This window comes from Temnothorax longispinosus, chromosome 1 (assembly GCF_030848805.1).
Source record: "Temnothorax longispinosus isolate EJ_2023e chromosome 1, Tlon_JGU_v1, whole genome shotgun sequence".
NCBI classification, from domain to species: domain Eukaryota; kingdom Metazoa; phylum Arthropoda; class Insecta; order Hymenoptera; family Formicidae; genus Temnothorax; species Temnothorax longispinosus.
In genome coordinates, this window is record NC_092358.1 from 5,001,873 (window position 1) to 5,023,956 (window position 22,084).

General features: G+C 40.0%; 2 protein-coding genes across 3 annotated transcripts; one reads left to right on the forward strand and one right to left on the reverse strand.

The window, feature by feature from the left end:
- The first annotated feature begins 368 nt into the window (after window positions 1-368).
- On the forward strand, window positions 369-16,920 carry Blimp-1 (PR domain zinc finger protein 1). 2 transcript variants are annotated; one of them, XM_071784874.1, is made up of 8 exons: window positions 369-1,792; window positions 4,779-4,991; window positions 6,530-6,649; window positions 7,491-7,616; window positions 7,727-7,853; window positions 9,088-10,998; window positions 11,483-11,824; window positions 12,071-16,920. In XM_071784874.1, the coding sequence occupies exons 2-8, from the start codon at window positions 4,785-4,787 to the stop codon at window positions 12,229-12,231; spliced, it is 2,994 nt and encodes a 997-aa protein (XP_071640975.1). In that variant the 5' UTR covers window positions 369-1,792; window positions 4,779-4,784; the 3' UTR covers window positions 12,232-16,920. The 2 variants fall into 2 exon arrangements, with proteins under 2 accessions (XP_071640975.1, XP_071641027.1); XM_071784926.1 differs by having other exon boundaries at window positions 4,779-4,949.
- Window positions 16,921-17,309: 389 nt separating this feature from the next.
- Window positions 17,310-21,155, reverse strand: LOC139817221 (protein FAM76A). Its single transcript, XM_071785175.1, has 7 exons — window positions 20,742-21,155; window positions 19,860-19,924; window positions 19,559-19,772; window positions 18,742-18,878; window positions 18,326-18,569; window positions 18,013-18,250; window positions 17,310-17,858 (listed from the first exon to the last, which is right to left on the reverse strand). Exons 1-6 carry the CDS (start codon window positions 20,835-20,837, stop codon window positions 18,017-18,019), a joined length of 990 nt encoding a protein of 329 aa, XP_071641276.1. The 5' UTR covers window positions 20,838-21,155; the 3' UTR covers window positions 17,310-17,858; window positions 18,013-18,016.
- Window positions 21,156-22,084: the final 929 nt, after the last annotated feature.

Here is a 22,084-nt window from a genome sequence, read left to right on the forward strand (position 1 = left end):
AAACCGACCGGCGCATGTCTTCTGCTGTCGTCGACAACGACGAGGGATGAACAAACAAGCGCCGCGATGACGGCGAGAGAAAGGGAGAAAGCGACGTATGGAATAGGGGTAGTGCGCCAAAGGGTTTGGTTGCACGCGCGTCGAAGCGGGCGGTGGGTTGAAAGGGGTAATGGAAGACCGAAGAGAGACAGAGAGGGAGACGAGGAAGGTATAGCGATGACGAGACAAGGATGCAAGAGGGAAATGCACGAAAGAAAAAGAGACGGGAGGGGGGAGGAGGAGAATGATGGTAGGGGCGAACGAAGAGCAATGAGCGGGGAGTGGATCGGGGTGGTAGACGAGGTTGGAAAGTGGCGTACGGTGAAGCGAGACGCATAGAGGGAAGAACGGGAGGATTCGGGGTGGCGAGGACCGAGGCAGAGAGAGAGCGGGAGAGAGAAACGGGAAACAGAGGGAAAGAGAGAGAGAGAGGGGAAACCTCTGGCAACGGGTCGATCGAAAGCGCAGCGCAGAGAAATGCACCACCTCTGCTCTGGTCTGGCAGCTTTGCGGGCGCACCACCGCGTCCGCGTGCGTCAGAAAGAGAGAAAGAGAACGACGGCGCGAGAGGGGGAGAGACGGAGGAAGAGGGAGAGAGAAAGGAACTGACGGAAGCGGAAGGGAGATCGACGTATATCCGCCGACCAATACCGACGCAGGGGGAGGAGGACGAGAGGAGAGCCAAGCCGAGTCGCGTTGGGCTAGGTCAGGTCTACCCGAGTTCCACACACACCGCGCTCTCTTGCGTGTGCCATCCCGTCGAGGAGAACCACACGAAGGCGGAGACGCAACCCCTTCGCGAAAGAGAGGACCGTCGCGGATTCCCAGTTTTTCGCGAGTGAGTTCTCCGTAAGCGCTCTAGATTTTTCAAAAAGAAAAAAAAGAAGAAAGAATTCGCGCGTCGCGTTTGCCAGCTACACGGTCTTGACAGCGAGAGATCGGTGCCGAGGTGTGTGAAAGCCGGTGATAGTGCGCGTCGTCGAATGACGCTTCGAGAAGGGTAACGCGAGAGAGATACTCCGATCGGTGGTGAATAATCGCTAGTGTTGACGCGCGTGTGTTAAGCCTTAAGCCAGAATCGATTTGCTCTCGACCCGTTCTCGAGGAAGGTGGAGGAAGTAAAAGAAAAGTGAGAAACGACTTTCCGAGGAGGAGATTCCGATCGGCGATTCGCTCGGTGGCGGCGGCGGCGAGAATTGGCATTGTTGACAAACAACGAGCGCGACGGCGACACGGACCAGAGAAATGTCGGCCGATCGGTGGGAATCGATTGCAATTCCCTTTTTCCGATGTCCTGATAATCGATAAGCGTCGTCGACGCGTAGGTGGCCGCGTAGGGACCGCCTAGGCAGCGAGAGAGCCGGGGCAGCGATCGGCCTTACCGACGTAATTTCTCACCCTCGTCCTCCGTGCAACCCTCGGCGCGATATCAGATCGAGCTAGATAAATGTTGAGGGTAAACGGCGCCCTGCGTCGCCCGCTAGCGCGAGGCCAGGAGGAACGGGCCCTAAGTGCAACCGGGGCCGGCGCGATGCCGGTCTCCCTGAGGAACCATAGGATCACGTAAAAGGCGGCCGCCGGTTTATAGAGCCCTTCGTACCGCGCACGCACGGTCGCGCAACGGCGAAGGGATCGCGACGGAAAAGGGTGTTCTCCGGGTGATCCAGGGTGGTGAACCTACCTACGTCTCCACCTCGAAGAACAACGCTGTCGTTGTGGAGTTTGTCTGGTCGCGTCCGATGCATCAAAAGCCGTGAGTACCATAAACCCGGCTCGCGACGTTAAGATTGCAAAGCATGAGGAAGGGAATATATTATGTTCAAATTAGAATGCTATAAGAGTCAATGTAAGTCCAAAATAAAAATACGGACTTTCGAGTAGTCCTTTGCTATGTTCTGGAATCTAAAGTGAAAGATACAGGGATGCAGGCAGCCGACATTGCCGCCTCGGAACTAACGGTGGTGAAAAAATGGAGTTCTGTGTAGAGCTCTTCGCTATTCCAAACTTGACAATGGTGAAAAAAATAAGTTTCCCGATATACATAATACGTCTTCTTTTCATGTGCAGATAATTGTTTTAATAAAAACTACACGAGAGAGAGAGAGCAGTAGATAGATGGATTCGAATAGATTTAATGGAGTATTGCGAAAGGATAATAAGAAATTGTGATAACAGGTATTATTTTCATTACAAAAAGATTAATAATTATAAGTAACATAAGAGAAACAGAAAAATTCGTAACGCAACGCGTACCGCGACCGACCAAAACACCATATATATCCTTTCGCTAGGGATCGATCCTGTCGCGGCTGCAATTTCTGCGATGTTGCGAGTGCAGCGATCTTTTGTGTAAAATGTGATGCATTGCGTGTTATTTGAACAATTTTTTGCAGTTTTCACATTTTCTGTTTGGGAAGTGCAAGATGAAAGATTCGGAAGGAAGAGAGCTTTGTTATAATTTGTGTTGAAATAAAATACCGGTGTGTCGACAAAAATATTAATATAGAAATAATTTAAGTTAATTATACTATTGAGAAACAATCGGTTAATTCTCTATGACATGAGAAATTAATTCTCCCGTTTAAACCAGAGTAAAATAGATACATAAATATAACTGAGAGTTGATGAAAAATAAATATCACACGGAATATGGAATAACCGGGAAAGAAATGTCTGCGTCGGAAAACCGCATTATTATTATATTCGTGCTTTCAATATTTTACGAGACAAGAAGAAATAAAGAAAACTTAGGACTTTGGATACAAAAATCAATTTCCGAAAAAGTTATGACAAGAAGGTAAAAATAACCGATTGTTTGTCGTGGAATACGAATCGAAAACCTAAGCTTCAAAAAAGCATCTGTAAAAAATGAAATTGTACAATGTTGATTTAAAAAGAATCGTGAAACACACTGCCTAAAAATCACGAAGCTTCCGGGATGTAAATTTACATTTATTACGGTTCAGCGGAAGAATTAATCTCGAAAATGTAATATCTATTTTGTAAGAAATCTATTTTCCCGAGAATTCGGGAACGTGATAAAACGCTTTTGGTCGGAAAATCGAGTCGAAAGCATACGCGAGCGAGCGGTTTGCGATATCGGGGGTGCGCGATTTTCATGGAAATCGAAATCCACCGGGTAGCGAAAACCCTCAGCGGGTGGTAGCGGACGGGGAGGACTTCGGAGTTTATGCCCCCGTCCGCCCTACCGCCCCCTGCTACTCCTTCCTTTCTCCCTCCCTCCCACCCCTGCAGTCGATCAATGCGTGGACGGGTTTCACTTTCGCGGTGTTAAAGTGTTGCACCACCGCAAATTGAAGAGTCGGCACTGTCGAGGAAAACTGGATCGCGAATCGCGATTCGTTCAATGACATTTTCCATACCAGCAATTATTTGATATTCGGACAATTCGTTATATTAATTTGATGTTTTAACAATCTTTAGCTGCACGTGAACGGATGAAAAATCCTTTGGAATATTAATTCGATGTTTTAACAATCTTTAGCTGCACGTGAACGGATGGTATTATTCGAATTTATCATTGATTATACGTTATTTCGAGTGACTGTCTAAACCAAAGCATCGAGAAACAATTTGATTACTGATCGTTAACTTCATTTCATTTGTTACTTATTTCTACATCAATTTGGCCGGTCCCAAATAGTTCGTGTTTCGATTTGAGTTTATTGCAAATTTATAATTTCCCGGAGTTGCGCGAATGCATGAAGCAAGAAATAGAACTGCGCACCGCCAGGACTTTTAATTATTCCTTCGATAACGATCGCGCCGGTTAACTTTTGCGAGACTTAATGATGACGCTTGAGCTTAATCGAGTGTTTGCTCGACGATAAAAATAAAAAAAACGTAAATCTATAAAAAAAACAACATGGGTAAAAAATAGTGGGTATCAATGGCGAAGCTTCGATTATTCATTCGAGGTGTTATTGAACGCACAAGAATGGAATATACGAGTTTGCTTCCTAGAGACCATTAGCCAGTAGGATTGAATAACTAGTGGTAGATAACACGCGTGTGACAGCGATATATACGATAGAATTAATAATCTCAGAACCTATCATAAAAATTCGAAACCTCCTTAATGTATAATCCCCGCTTAAAAGGACATTTAATCCGTCACTCGATTATACATAGCTTTTCGGGGATGCCAGAGAGATAAATTAGCTTCTACTATTTACTAAGATTATGAAAGAGTTTCTAAGCTCTAAACGTGACTTTTGCTATAATTCATAACGATGACATTTAAGAGCATCTTGCGATAAATGTATGGCACGAAACATTCCGTGGAATATTTGTTACTTTTGTTAACCTAATTTATATAGTCTTGTGCATTGTAAATGCATCAGATATACCAAATATAGTAAATAAATACATTGTTAAAATAAAAAAAAGTTACACTGTTAAATTCGTAGTATCAAATTATACTCGAGTCATCTTTAACTATTCTTCTAAGTCGCCACTGTTCCTACTCAATATGTTGTTAATTTAACTAGAACACTGTTAACTCAACTAAACTAGTGGAGTTAAAATGATACTAATACTGTTTTGTGTTAAAATAACAAATTTCGACATATATGGTAGTTGAAAATAACAAAATGTTATTTAACTCAAGGTATTGGCTTAAATTTTATCCTTTAACATCTAACAGTGTAGCAAATATTTTCGCGAAATTTTCCCGATGTCAAATCAAATTAATAAGAATTTTCCGGTTCTATTTGCAGCGAAGGATGGAGGCCAGCGAGTGGGATCACGCGACCTTGAGGGAGGAAGAATTCGAGCAGCATGCCGTATATTTGGTACCGGATGTGTCGGCATCGCCAGGCGATACCAATCGTGCGGAGGCGTCCTTGCCACGGAACCTGGTCCTCAAACCCTCTCAGGCCCTCAACGATGTATGTTCTTTCGCAGAAGAAACTTATTCCGAAATTACCTCGGTAGGCGAGCCGCATATTTAGTCGCGAATCGCATCGAGTTATTAATTTCTTTGCGTCAGTTTAATTCTTTAAACTCGCGCAAACACACAAGAAAACTGATAATTTCCAGAAAAAAGACGCAATGTCCTAGAGTAAAACGCTAAGCGTTATCAAATTGCAGAAACTTTAGAACTTAAACAAATATTAATACACGCGAGTAATATTAATCGCGTGTAATATTAAACTACAATAAGTACTAATGGAAACCTGGAGATAATCAGACTTTTAGTCTCTCATCCATTAGAGTTTTCCCTTTCTATCTGTTATAGTTTGTAATTTATAAACAGAATCTTCCAATACTAATTACAATTCATTTAACGTAACTTTGGTTTTACTCAACAGAGTATAAATATCATAATTTTTAGGAAGTAATAATTTTTTTCAATTTTTTCAATTTCTCATCAAAAGTTTTCTTGTGAAGGGAGATAAATGGAAGATAAATGCATGAATTTCAATGACTGACAAAGGAAAATAAGTTTTTTAGATAGGTTTTAGATAGATGTGACAAATATGTAGCATGAAAAGGCGTTGGCCGAACGACGCCATGAAATCAAACTTGACCGAGAGACGAGAGGCTAATTAACTTACGAGGCATGACCTAGAGGCGAAGTCGAATCGCGTTACACTTTCCTCAGCGCGGCGAGAATCGAGAACGTTCGGTGTAATCGGCGCGAAACTTTTGCTCGAAGCTTCTCTACGCCACTTACGAAATTTCGAGTCTGGCGATAGAAGCCGAAACGTTCGCGAATCGCAACGATGTAATACATTGAGGCGAAGCGCACGATGGGCTAATCGACGTTCGTCAGTCGAGCTTCCGTTTGTCAAAAGAGAAACAAAAGCATCGGAAGAGCGCGCTGGACTGAAAGCACCGAAGAGTTAAATTAGTTTTGCCGAATGGACGTTTCTATGCAATAGGGTGAATTCTATTCTATTTCTGAGTCGAAATGAAAATAGGTTCTATCTTCTGCCGATATCCGCGTATTTTAACACGCTGCGATAGGATGAGAACGGGCAATGAGAATAACGGAAGAAGCAAACAATGCGCTTTTACCAATCACCGATCATTCATACATTTTGGTAGTTTTTGCGATTTCCTGAAAACGAAGCTTAAAGACATGAAGAAAAATTTTTCGGCAGCGCAATTTCTCTGCCGAACTTTGAGTTGCGAATCCATTATATGAATTACAGAATTGATTTATGATTCCAAATTATTCAATATAATAAGTGCAAATAACTATTTATAACTACTTATTAATCCTTTTTACTTTAATTATTTTTTGCAAATTTTTACGGTACCTTTTATCAAAAAATAAAAAATTGATCAAGTTATAAAATATTAAATCTTATTGGAGAGAATTTTCAATTATAAAATTTGATGTGTGGATGTATAAATTACGAGATGAGAACTATAAGAGGCTAAATTGATATTTAAGCTTTCAAATATGCATCATCCTTCAATTTCAGTCGACTCGATTAATCGGAAATTACGTATGTGACAGGTGTTGGGTGTGTGGAGCACCGGTTACATCCCCAAAGGGACACGTTTCGGCCCTCTGGTCGGCCAGGTGTACACGAAGGATTCGGTACCGGCAGACGCGAACCGGAAGTACTTCTGGCGGGTAAGGCCAATTTTACATCTCTTATTCAACCGAGATATTTTCAGATTACGCGGAGAATAACTCTTCGCCGAGGCCGTTAACGTAGATAGATTCGACAGAACGACGGTAAAAATTAAAAAAAGAAAGAAAACGTAGAAAAAAAGCTAAGATGGAAGGAGAAGCCAGCAAAGACCAGAAACTGGTTTCAACCGATCTAGCGAGCCTTAAAGCGAAACCCGCGAGAAGCCGTTGATGTCTCGTAACTTATCAATTCGTTACGACGATTACTTGGTTCCTCTACGATCTTCGCATACACACGATACATACAAATCGCGATGAGATCTAACGAACGCGAACGTTAACCAGTTTTTTAGGGTTTTCTTGTAGTAATAATTCAGCGTTTCATAATCATAATAAGAAAATTTGTGCGTACTTGCGATAGAAAAAGATTATACAGAATGAATATAAAGATTTGGATTGTAAACTTTTGAATTGTAACCCTGATTGAAAAAATAGTATCAAGCACCTTTAATAATCATGGTCATTAGCAAAATACATTAATAATTACTGACAACATGTTACATTATTAAGAATTGGCTGGCAATGTTTAGCGTCAGCTAAAAATGCTATTCAAACTCTAAGAATACATACAAAATTTACACGATTTTTAGATATTCATTTTTAGATATTCAAAAATTTACGCCATTTTTTAAATGTTTATATTTTTGGGGAACATGAGATTGGAACATATCTATAAACAACGAATATGCATGCCTATAATTAAAAATTCGTCAATCGTAATGATATTCTCATGGAACCGTTCAATCATCGCGAATATAAAAATGATTTTCGCATTGTCCAGGTATACAAGAACAACGAGCTGTTCTATTACATCGACGGTTATGACGTCCAGAAATCGAATTGGATGCGTTACGTGAATCCCGCCTACTCGTCCGAATCGCAAAACCTAATAGCATGCCAGTATAAGGTAAAGCAATTTTGTGCAGCGTATCTTGCGAAGAAGTATATATTTTTAATCACGTCTAGATTATACGCGCAGGGAAAAAGCTCACAATTGTTGCTATACCCGTGTTTCAGATGAACATTTATTTTTACACGATCAAGCCGATATTACCGCATCAAGAATTGTTGGTTTGGTACTGCAGGGAATTCGCGGAAAGGCTCAATTATCCGCTCACCGGTGAGCTGATGCTTCAGAGAATACGTAAGTAGATTTATATTCACCTCAAGTTAATATAACGCTGAAATTAAATCATAACATGGAAATTTAATGCGCAAACCGAAATCTCAATATACCGCTGACATTTGTAACAAATTAAAACGATTAGTGTTATAAAGAAGCTATCGCGAGAGTTATCGTTTATAACTTGTATTATATTTCACTTGATTATTCATGCATTTCTATCAAAATATTTTATGACACATCTGTGTTTAGTTCTAATCTTCTCTATAAAATAGAAATTATAATTACGTAAATAATAACTGGTGTCATGATACAGTTTAATCAAATTAAGATTGTAAGAGAAGCTATATGTGCCATCATCTGTGTCCACTCATACAGCAGAGAACTTTTCAGCTATATTGAAGCAATTTTGCAAGTTAGAGTATAATATGTTACAGAAATATGTTAGACATACAGAATAGCAAAGTTACAGTAAACTTACGACAAATTCGTAATTGTGCACTCGACTATATATCTCCAATAAGTCTTATACATAAAATCCTAGCATAACTTATAAGCAGCACGGAACAAGCAGGTAAGTGTAAGACAATAGATACGTACGAGAATTGTTCCAAAATCTATATAGTGCAATCGAATGTCCGTATAATAAAATGCTATTTTGTAAACTCGTTTGTGTTGTGAACTGAAAGCTCGTAAAATGAATCTTTTCTGTGCTGCTTTTTCACCCTTTATTACATTTGTTTCTGATCATGTTAAATTTTATTTTGCGCATATGTCATCGGAATGAGAATGTATATTGAGAGGAAAGTTCATAATAAAGAGGTTGTTTGATTCCAATAAATTCACAATACGATCGTTCGACCGTAGTGGAATAAAATAGTAAAATTTATTTAAATAGAAATAAATAAAAGGCGACATTTTTTTTTGTTTATATGTCTGAATTGTAATCTTTCTATGCTGTATGGGTTGTATCCAATTTTATTTAAATATACTCGCGTAATTGATCAAACGTACTATGTAACAATGATCTACAATTAACTGATTCGAAGATGGCAATCGATGAAAATGACCTTTTAATATTAACATGACATATACAATAAGTAAATATCTATGATTTTGGTACAAATATATTCGTTCATGAATTTTCAAAAGATATTCGTAACAACAGTACAATTTGATCAGTTTCGTAATTTCACTGTATAACGATATTTATTATTGAAAGGATTTTTATATATTCATTATCAATTATTTTCAGGACAACAAGTACAACAATCAACGATACCCACGGAAATTTCACCCGCCGTCGACGTGATATCGCCACTAAAAGACTCTTCGATCTACGAGAGGCGTCAGATGACGCCAACGGATGGATCCGTGAGGTCAGACGAGGGTTATCACTCAAATGGCTATCACGACGAAATCCTGACACCACCCGAGGAAAGCAGTGAGTCTGACAGTGAAAATAACTACGTGCTGGATTTTAGTAAGAATGCCAAATCGTCAGTGTGCAACGATGAGATTCTGAAGCAAGACAACACTGCAGCGAAGAACGAGTACAGAAAAGTCAAGATCAAGATCTCCAAGACCTACGGTAACTTCCAGGCGACGAAAGGTATAGCTGATGGCCCGACGAAGGACAAAGACCAGGAGATGTCCAGCCGGGCGGTCACCCCGGAACTCCAGAAGCCGGTATCACCTATCATCCTGCAGAAGAGCACGGTGCTGTCGACCGTGCCTGAGGATGAGATATCCGAGAAGAACATGAAACCCTTCTACGAGCCGGAGGCCAAGGGTGGTAATCTGCCGATGTCCGGCAGACCCGCCTACCTAGCCAATCCCAGCAGTTCTATCCTGGAAAACATTCTGCTGCGTAACAGCACGGACAACAATAATAATAACCACAGCCATCATCATCACAATGGCGGCTCGCAGCAGCACCATCAGCATCATCAGTTGCATCATCAGACTCACGTAGACTCAGTGACGCCGCCACCCTCCAGCCCCACCGAGATGGCGTATTCTTACAAGAAGTCCCATCGTTACGGAAACATTCTACCCTGCAGCCCGGACTCCAGCTCAAACTTGCCCATACAAACAGACTCGTGCGTGAACTCGACCAGCGGCAACGGCGGCGTGCTATCCAGCATGCAGAGCCCCACTGGCAATCTGCACTCCAGCACGGGAGGAGGACTGCATTCGAGCACCGGCGGAAGCAACGGCAGCCTGCCGCCGCATCCTGGAAGTTTGCACTCGTCCAGCAACGCCGGCGGCAGCATACATTCCAGCACGAGCGTGCTCTCGTCCAGCACGATGCTGACGTCCAGCAGCAGCCCGCATTCGGCGTCCACGACGAACAGTTGCCCGCCCAAGCGGAAGACCAAATCGCCGTCGCCGTCGTCAAGTCAGAACGGCGTACCCACCCCGACGACGATTCTTTACTCCGGCAGCTCGGGGGCCGCCGGCTGTCAGATCGAGTCCGCCAGTCCGGTTTACCCCAACTCTGCCGGCAGTAGTAGTAGCAGCAGCAGCAATCAGAGCATCTCGCCGATTTCGCCGATCCAGTCGCCCTCGTCCTACAGTCCGTACGGTAGTCTGTACGGTCACCAAAATGGCTCGCTGCATCACAACATGGGCGCGTCATTGTCTATCAATTGCAGCGCCTATTCGCCCACGCCAAGTGGCAACGTCGTCTACGAGAGGACCACGGACGGCAGGCGACTGGAGGCCACCAGCAGCGGTGGCCATCAGCTACCCACCTCGTCGACGATGCAAATCGACAGTAACCAAGCGTTGATTACTGGCACGCACAATCTTCATCTCGGCCACCATCCGGGTCTCACCATTCATCCCAACTCCTCGTCATCTCTCAACAGATACTCGCCGGCGAGCTCTTTGTCGCCGGACGATCACGGTTGCTCCCAGAGCGGCGCCCTCAGCCCCAACTCTCAGGGCTCGAGGGGCTATAGGTCGCTGCCTTATCCGCTTAAGAAGAAGGACGGCAAGATGCATTACGAGTGCAACGTCTGCTGCAAAACCTTCGGTCAGCTCTCGAATCTCAAGGTACACCTGAGGACGCACTCCGGCGAGAGACCCTTCAAGTGCAATGTTTGCACCAAAAGCTTCACACAACTCGCGCACCTCCAGAAACATCATCTCGTGCATACTGGTAAGCTTACTAATCCGAGTATTAGTCTTGATGTAATTGTCGGAATAACAATCAAAGTAGTACCTCCGTCTTTGTATTTCATAAGATCTTTGCTATGTAAAGCGCTTAGTAGATTTATTTAGAATCTTTATAAATTATTGTTTTTTTTTTTAATTGATATCTAACAATTACTTTTCTTTTTGTATATGTACAGTATATTGAGTTTGCAAAAATCTAATAAAGGCATTATGTTGCAAATCATAATATTATATAACATTATTAGTAATATCAGGTAATTAATTGATATGTACAATATTTTTTATTCTTTCGTTCACATTATTGTATGTATATTTCCTACACACAAAACAAAGGAGGTGTTATTGTGACAAACAAGATTTGCTTATCAAGAGTTCGATCAAGACACAAAATATATTATTATCAGATCTCCTGCCAAATATTTTAGACAATAATATATTTATACATTTATTTGTCAATGCGTCCTCAGGTGAAAAGCCGCACCAATGCGAGATATGCAAGAAGAGGTTTAGTTCGACTTCGAATCTGAAGACCCACCTTAGACTGCACTCCGGTCAAAAGCCGTACGCCTGCGACCTTTGCCCCGCCAAGTTCACCCAATTCGTTCATTTGAAACTGCACAAGAGATTGCACACAAACGAACGACCCTACACTTGCCAGGGTTGCGATAAAAAATACATTAGCGCGAGCGGCCTCAGAACCCATTGGAAGACAACGAGCTGCAGACCAAATAACATCGAGGACGAGCTCGCACTTGCCGCGGCCGTGGGTTCGCCGACGTATTACGAGTACGGTCCTGACATGAATGTTGGTAAGTACGAACTCTAGATCTACATCAGATAGGTCTACAATCAAAGTAGAATGAAGAAACAACTTATCTTTCGTTGTTGCACGTCGCTAAGACAATCATAAGGAAGATTCATGTTAATAGGCAACCTTATCGACAAGTTTAGGACCTCGGAAAAAATTGATTAATTATTCAAAAGTATAGAATGATAAATACGTTAGGTATTAGATAAGGGGATGAGGCTAATACTGGACGGGCATATCCTTGCAGGAAATATGCCCAAGGAATGCGAGTTGGAGCACATCGATAATTACGACAGGCATGGATCGACGCATGGCCCGCACTCGACGTCACTCCACAACCTGGAAAATTCCGTGGGCCGACCGAGCGTCATAGAAACATCCCAACCACACATTATCGAGTGTACATAAGTACATCACATAATGCTACATAATTACATAAGTCGCATGATGGGGTATGAGCCCCCCTTCCGCTCGGGCGCAAAATGCAATCGTGGAAACGTAAGAGAGTCGCTCGCAACTGACCAGAAAAGAGACCGGAGATAGGAGCTTTCCCTCTCTGAAATGGCAGTAAAGAACAGAGCATATAATGTCGCGCGCAAAATCTTCGCAAGTTTTCTTTCTTAATTTCGATGAAATTATGGTAGATTTTTGAAACGATAAAAAAATTTTGATAAGTTTCTATTAATATTCTAAATTTTGAGAATTTAAACTCTATTTGTTGTCTCCATTTTGGAGACGAAAAATAATTTTTACTATGATAAAATAATATATTTAAAAAATGTTTTTTGTTACTCTCATCATCTTCAATTTTTATAATTTAGTTTAATTCTGGAATTTTGATATTAAATTACGTTAGAATAATTTTAAAAAATTAACTTAAATGTTAGTAGAAATAAAGAAAAAACTCTAGATTTTAATTATTTCATTTAATCTGTTTTTTTTTCTCCCTATAAAATCGACCATATTTCATCAAAATTTGAGATAATTTGTGAATGATTTCTCAAAATAACGAGAAAACGTAGAAGAAGATCGTAATAAATCCGTAGAGTGATCGATCATCGTTAATTGCATAATAGAAGTTGTTTAATCGACTGATCAACAACCGCCTAATTTTTTAGCGGACACTTTGTTGTTTTAATACCTAAGATGATGTGAAAAAAAGGGAAGATAGATTTTTCCCAGGAAAACCGACGAAGTTCTGTCTAGAAACGCGCATAAAGTTCCTTCCTTGTAAATTATCCTTGTAAATACTCGTTTCTATATTTTTTCTATCGTAGCGTTATCAACGAAAGGGAGAGTGGTGTTCGAAATAATTAGGTTTAATCGCTTGAGAAGATCGTAATACTGTCATTTCAGGAGAAATAGGGAGGATGCTCGTATATAAGCAATGGTACCAAAGTCACTCGAATCTCTCGATTACTCTTCCACGATGCATTTTAGAATTGCACGTCGAAGACGCATCATGATGAATGAATTCCCAATGACTCGAATAAATGTTAATCTAAAATGCCTCCAGTTAAATAATTTTATACAGTAATTTTTTGTTTTTTACATTGCGATTTTACTTTTCTCCGTGTAAAAATATCTGTGTAAAAAGATGCACAAAAAGATGTATTATTATTTCTTAATTCATTCAGTGCTGTATTTATGTAATGGAAATCTAAAATTGGAAGCTATTAAAAAATCAATTTTAATTGTGTAAATATTAAAAATGCAAGCTATTAAGAAAATTAATTTCAATTTTGCAAAAGTGATTCAAGTCTGATTCAAAGTTTTTTTTTCTGTTAGACAGATTAATTTCAAATAATTTAGCAAGATTGTATTATATATATATTATCAGAAGATCGCGATGATTGTCACGGCGTTAAATACATTGCGAAAACTAACTTGAAATATATTTCAGGCATAATTCTTAAAACGAAATTTCAGTCTTCGACGTGCTAAGATTTTAGGTCGGTGTGTAAAATGGCGGATTTTGTCGGCACCCGTCATAATATTCGCGTAATATGCGAACGATCAACAGCAAGAAACAACAAGTAAGACTCGAACAACTAGTGACGACACGACTGCAACTATACGAGACCTGTACCTGTATATATATTAATATTACTATTAATTATTCAATAATTTAAAAAGAAGTAATATAAGGAGCTCTAATTTATGAATACCTTTATACATATATACATATAAATATATATACCTATATATGTGTATATACATCCGTGTGTGCACATGTATATGCGTATGTGTACTTGTGTGTATACGCACATACATGCGTGCATACCGTCGTCGTCGGTTGGCGGACGGTAGACTGCGCTTTATGTTAACTTCCGCGAAGTAAATTTTATATTAAAGATTTTATTAATGATATTAATTTATTAATGCGTGTGTAAAAAAGAACGTTGAAACTATCGACGTGCGCTTGTGTTATACTCGTGTTTTGTGAACACGATCGGCATTTATATAAGTTATATACTATAACTTATTTGTTGGCACATTGAAAGTGCCCTTTCTTTTAGCATCCCTAAGCAAGAGATTTTAGATTTAATCGTGTTAATATTTATCAAAATTTTACGTCGAGAGTTTATTTTCTCGTCGGTATATAATGGTCCATAGCTAGCAATGACGAGACTTCGCTCTTTTCGGGGTTTAATTACGGAATGAAGTGATATAAATAATCATATACGTAAAATCGTGCGCCGCAATTTTTAATCGCGTTTATTATCTCCGTATTTTTTTCGGCCTTCGATAAATACATCCTCGAAAAATACATATACGTATTTGTAATATTGCTATTAGCTTCCACATGCTGCATGTTTCTATTTATTTCAGCTATGCTGAATCTTTCTTTCTTTAATGCTCATTAATTAAAGGAGGTTGTATTTTGTATAAGTTGGATTTCGATCGCAAAAAAATATCTCCTTATTATCGTGCGGTTTGTTGAAGATACCCGTAGCTTTAAACTATCAAAATTTAAAGAAGGAGAGGACAATCGCCCGTAAAATCGGAAGTTATGATAGGAAATCTAGTCAAAACGTCTTGAGAGAACTATTGTGCAATTACGGCGTTTCTTAAGAAAAATGTATATTTCGAAATCGAGTTAAATCTTCGCGGAAATGATTTCTCAAATCTCTCGCGTGCGCGAATCAATTCTTCGATTACGTCGTGCTTCCTCTGTACGGTACGTAGCACAAAAAGTTTAAAAGCTAGAATTAAAGAATTGTCGAAAATGCTGTCATTCTTTCCCGCAGCTTCCATTGATTTTACGCAAACTCGGCGAATTCGTACTTCCATTAACGCTAAGCTAGATCGAACGAGTTAATTCTGAGCGCAGCTTACCGTACGTGGTACGAAACAACTCACTCTTACTGAGGGACGACTCTGGGGTTTCGTCATCGCGGAAGGGCGGGGACGGAGAGAATTTTTTAACGAACGATAAGAATTTTTAAACACGATATCGAGATCTTCGAGTCGTCGTTCCGTAAAGATATTAATCTAAAGGACGTATCGCAGACTGATATACACACGGCTATCGAGCGTTTGTGAGATTTTTAAGGAGTCACGTGCATCGCGATACGATTCCGTACGAAGCGAGAGAGAAAAAAAGAGAGAGAGAGAGAGAGAGAGAGAGAGAGAGAAAACGAGAGCGAGAGAGTGAGAGAATGTGCGATTTTCAAGAATGCAGGAGTGTATTAACATTATCGTTCTAAATTTCGGCTTCCTTCGCAAGATCATCCCCCGAGGCTTCGGTTTCGCAAGAATCTCCCCCTCGCGTCCAGACGTTGCGACGTTATACGCCGCAACAATTTAAATCCAAAGAAATCCCGTTTTTAGCTGAATCCTTCATCTTTCGGGACGTAGCGGGAATACGCGACCACTATTCTCTCCCCTATGCCGAAACCGCGGTGCTCGCGTGCGAGATTCTTACGAAACTGACGAGATCCTCGTTTCTCCATACCCCGAATTACCTATTACCCTCGTACTATTCATCATCTACCCGCCGGGCACCGTCGAACACACTCGAACGAAGAGTCTCCTCCTCGACTGTCCCGGCAATTATACCGTAATAAGTTTAACGAGCGTTCGAACTGGGTCTCGCGAAATCGAACGCGAGACGATGTATCGTAGATTCACAAGGCCTTTACACTGATTTGCTGATATACCCTTTAATAACCAGGCAATGTGGACGATTCGCGGGCATTCTACGGGATGCCGAGCAATGAAAAAGTTTCTGTACAATGTAGCGTACGCTGTACTAGCGATAGTATTCTAATGACGCTGCCCTGATCACGCTTCAGGAACTTTTCGGATGTTGTATGAGGAATCTGCCCACGCAGCGCACGTGCTCTCAGTATCGTTCTATAATGTGCCCACCTTACAGAACGACGCTGAAAGCACATTAGATGCGAGACAAAGTGGAAGCGACGACCTAGGAAAACATTTTTTTCAGGACTCGTTACACAATAATATCGCAATTACAAGCAATAATGGAAAAATTTCTTTTGGTGACGGTCGCGATTCCTAGTGACGTTCTTCACGACCGGTGTTCGAGCATCATTCCGTACATTGCCTTCGATTTCCCGCCTTGCCTGTATTTTGAGAGCACTATTACGAATAACGAAGTTAAAACGGAACTAGAGGAGAAACCTAGGTGCTTAGGACTTTGAACACTAATAGCGATACGGGAGAAGGGAGCAGCACACAGCGCAGCGCGTAAAGAGGCAAAACGGTGAAGACCATGTAAATACATACGCTGAAAGTAGAGAAATATCGAGAGGAAGCGACAAGCGCGAGGGCGACTAACCGCCTCAAGAACAAACAAGCAATATTTAGTTCTTATCATCTCGTAATAATTAAACGATAACAATCCAACTGTACCGTGCACGCATACGCGCGCGCACGCGTGCACGCGCTCGTACGTATTTAAACGACTATAAATTAAATGTTAATTATCCTTACACTTCGTATACATATATATATATATATATATAGTGAAATTGTTACGCATTTATTATCATTATAATTATTGAATAGGTAATGCTCAATTAGCATTTGTTTCTTAAAATAAAGAATAAATATATGGCTGTTGGATATTTATATGCACATATCACTACCACACCTACATATATGTCGTTATAATCCGATATCATTTAAGGTAAATGTACCAATGCCTGGACACCTTTATCATTTTAGTTTTTAAATACCTAAGTATAACGCGAATTAAAATCGAAGATAAAAATATAATACAAATACAAGAAAAATATTTTTATCTTTGATTCCTTGATTTTAATTCGCGTTATAACTTATTTAAGGACTGAAATGATAAAAATGTCCAGATACAGGTACGTGTCCAGGCATTTACCTTATATCATACCGCTCATGCTTGAAATGATGCAAGAGTCACGATAACGATCACACTCGAGGAAAAAAGAATAACGAACGACGTGGACATGGACGTGAACTGGATATGTGGAACCATGGGACAATAAATTTTTCAGCTTTTATTGTAAATTGATCTACAAGTCATAATATCCTGATTCAGCGTTGTTTACATCATCATTATCATAAATAATAAAATGCAACAGCTACGCTGCCACTTATTGTTTCCACATACATGTATAACCAATCCGAGTTTGCCTCGAAATCCCCACCAATGGTTTCGTATAACTTCGTGGCATAAAACGGGATTTGTGTTATTGGAATTTCGCTAGTCTTTCGCCATAAAAATCAATACCTCTGGCGAACAAGTCGCACAAAACTGGCAGTCACCGAAAAATAAAGGGGGGGAGAAGGCTATTTCTAAATTATCATATATAAATTTTTTACTTGCATTATCGATCTCCCCTAAACGGAGATACGAATACGACCTTTCTCTGATGCATATTGAGAGAATAATATACATTCCTATAGTAATTAGAAAAATAATACAATTTCGCCTTGTTAATGGAAACAATTAACTATATGCATAATGTATAATCATGCATGTTTTATATGGGTACGATCATTTGAGTATGTTGTCACAGCTAACCAATTCTCTGGAAACAATACGAAAAATGGGGCTTTTCATTTGCAAGATATATCGGGTGACGCGACTTTATGTCGCTATTGCGAGTTCGTTTAATACATATTAATTTGTTCCATTAAAATGCGAACATTCTGAACACGACGACGAAATTCAGATATACCTACCTTATCAAGGTACGGGACTGTCTGTTCCACTCCCACTGTTGGTCCCAGCTTCCGTTTTGGTGGCGGCCACTCTATCACCTCGCTTGGACGTTTTCGATAATGACGCTACTTCCTTCAACAAACTAGAGATCTTGTGCTGCATGTTGGAGATTTTTGTCTCGTACTCTTTCTCCGAAGCTTTCATCTTATTGCGCAATTCTGTTTCGGACGTGAAGTTCTTCGCCTTCAGATCAGTAATCTATAATCAAAATGTTGGTTACGCATTGTCCACTTGAATCGTTTCTAGAGAACATCCAGAAAATCTTTCACTTACTTGTCTATCTTTTGCTAGTAATTGGCCCTCTTTCTGGCTGATTTGCTTTTGAAGATGAGCTATCTTTTCTTTGAGCTGCGTGACCGCTACCACGTGATCCGAGCTGTTCGGATCATGAGGGTCGTGAACGCCGGCCATCCGTGCCGCTTTCGCGGGTGTAGGACCGTTTGTGTCTCCGCCTTCGGATTGCGGCGGCAGCTTTGTCACATCGACTCTGTGCGGTCTTTTATTGTGACCCTTCAGTCTGCAACAGAAAGCATAAGATAAATAATTAAGAATTTAATTGGTACAGTTTAAAATGTGTATTTATCGAATATGCATGTCGCATGGGACATGTTTGGAAAAAAATTGTGATGTACACGCAATATTAAGGCTATCAAGAGTTACCTTGTAATATTATGTATTTGAATAATTACTTTTGTTCTTTGTGCTTCGCAGCCCGCTGTTGCGCCAATTTCATATGCGCTCTTCTTTCTGCGTCCGATTGCTTTGTCTTTGCCAACGCTCGTTTGTACGACAGTGTACACAGCCAACATAATAACTTGCCGTCTACCTAAAAACCAAAACATCACCGTAACCGATTAAGTAGCATTGCGGTAGCATAAATTCATTACCATGTACCAACAAGAGAGAGAGAGAGAGAGAGAGAGAGGTCTTAGCTGTAGAAATTACACTTGATGCTTATTCGCTCTCTAAAAAAAGAAAAGAAGTCGTGACAGGAAGTCAAATGTATGGACTCAGAAAATATAAGTATTATAGCGAAATAGCATACACAGCTACTCTTAATTATTCAGAACAATAAGAGGGATAATAAAGTGTTGTAAGTAAAATCTTATTAGTTTGCTAAGAAATGTGTATATAAATCTCACTAAAAATTAATTTATTACATACATAAATTTAGAACACAGTATTTATCTATTATTGTTCAAGGTATACTTGAGGTATCAAACTCTAAAGAATGAGATCAAGTAATCACATTGTAGTAATTCACAGTATGCCAGATTTGGGAAATATAGTCAAGTATTCATATCAAGTATGTATATTCTTAGAGAAACGGAAGTGTTGTGTCAGTGTATATAAACAAAAAAAAAAAAGAAAAAACATTAGGGAGAAAAAAGATAATAGTTCTCAGTATAAAATCTGATTTTTATATCGGCAAATACATATCGCACAGCTAGAGATCGTCTCCTTCAAATATTGAGAGCTACAAGCGCAATACTGCCTTTGCATTACCTTCTTATCTTCATCCTGTCTGTCAAAGGCACACTTCTGCTTGCATTGCTCGCACGTGACCGGCGGTCCATAGCGTTTCTCCGAATTTGTACACCGTTGGCATTTGCTACCGATAAATGCAGCAATGGTATTGCAGTACTCGCAAGCTGACGGCTTTCCATAAGACTTGACATTTTGCTCACACTTTTTACATATGGTGCTTGTGTTACCTTTTCTGTGGACATAATTGCAATACAATTTTGTTTCATTTTATAGGCAATTTTTATAAGAGAGAACAGAAGCGATTTGTTTTCTCACTTACATGGTTTGCTGGAATTCTGATCTGCAGTACGTACATTTTACTACAGGAAAGGCTCCCCTGCATTCCTATGTAAACAAAAAATTTTCCTAATTATAAAAACTATAACAATATTGTTAATTTATTCAGTATCTCTTTAACTTTTCATATTCTCAATATCTTTTACAATTTACTATTACACATTTACAATATAGTGTAAAATATTCTAACAAAATAATCTTGATAATAATCTATTTAAAAAATATTTATTTCTAAGCCATGTATTTCAAATTTCTTAATCCAAAAAACAATTTTTCACAACCGCGCTACGATGCAATAAAGAAAACTAAAATCATCACAAATACAATAATATTGTTTATTTATTAAATATTTTTATTTTAATTTTTCAAATTCTTCTAATATTTTTGCAACTTTTATAATTTGCTGTTATTCATTTATTTACTCCGTAGTAAAATATTCTAAAAATATAATCTAAATAATAATTTACAAGAAAGTTAATATCCTAAGAAATATTTTTAAATCACGTATTTCGAATTTCTCAATTCAAACAATATTTTCTCGCAGGTAATCACGCTTTATACCGCACAATAAAAAATTAAAATTATCCGAGTGCTAAAAAAATGCAATTTATTGAATCGAATTGAAATTTCCTCTTCTCAGTTACATATGCAACATATTTACACAAAACCCATCGACCCATGACGCGTCGTGGAAAATTTTATCGGGGGAAAGAATTTCATCCCTACGGCACGTGATAAGTCACATTCCGTCCCACGGAAGATTCGAGCAACATGAGGAATCCTTCCGGAATCCTCTCGATGCCACGGATTCGTCGCGTCGATTTGAGACCGGACGAGGAACGGACGGAGCCCGCGGCGTGCGTACCTTACACAATTGTTGACCGGGCGATAGGTCCTCGAAGGGATGCCTGGAGAAGCACCGGGAACATGCAAAGAGCGCCTGCACATTGTTGGTGCTCATCCTCGGCGACTACTCCGCGATCGGCGGCGATCACGACTCGGCGATACGTTGCCGGACAACGGGACAACGGGGAGAGGCGGTAGCCGCGGCAAGAGACGCGATATCGAAGATCGGGGAAAGTCACGACGCGTGGCACCCACGCCGGACAACCGGACAAGGAGACGCGGAGTAAACGTAAAACTCGACGACGGCAACGCGGCAGAACGATTATCCCGACGAATCTCGATTGCGACTGCTACGTCTGCTACTGCTACTCCGGCGGAACCGGTTGTTGACTTTCACGTAGCCATCTGTGACCGCTGCGACGGAGCAACATGGCCGACCGCCGACCGTGGCGGCGGAGGTGGCCGTCCGAGGACGCCACTGCCGCCCGCGGCCACGTTCAGACCGATGCGATCGGCACTAATGGCGCGACGCGCGGCGCTTCGAAAACCGTCAAATAATCCGTGCACTTCATGTGCATAGCTGAAACTGGTTTTCGTTGCAGCTGCATTTTCGTCTTTCTTTATGTCTATTTCTATCAATGCAGATTAACTTTAATTTCGGTTTAACTTACTTTTTCAAGTTTTAAGAATTAGAAAAAGATAAAGATAAAAAGTAAGTTAATCGACATTAAAATTAATCTGCTCAGCTTTGAATGCAGAGAAGGTGCAACGTAACGCAGCTTTGAAAAATAAAAAAATATTGCATCTTGATGTATGAGTCACAATACATATACTCTTTTAAAATAAAATCTCTTGCACTGGAGACGAAACAAAACAAGGCCTGTTCTTTTTAGCTGAACTTTTTGCACAGTTCATCTTTTCTCTTTTTCCCTCCAACGAGAAAAGAAAAAGAGGAAAGATGAATCGTGCAAGAAGTTCAGCTAAAAGAACCAGGCTTGAAAGAACGGTCAAGTTAGATCGTGATGTCAGTGTAGCGAAAAATTTGAATAAAAAAATAGTTCTGATCGTTTTAACACGTACACTTAACATTTAAAACATTCCGAAAAAATATCCTTTTTTATTGATAGTTTAAATAAATTCGTAAAATACATTAAAATTAATTTAATCTAATACGAGGCCTAGTCATGCAGGTTTATGCGTAGGCGGATTTGATAGTTTTACTGGCTTTACGATAGATAATCTCGAATCGGCTTATCGATTTTTATTCTTTTGGCTTGATCCTTGAAATCATTCCCAAGAGAAACATATATATATTATATTATAATAATTATAATATATGCAAATTCTGCTCTTACAGAAAAG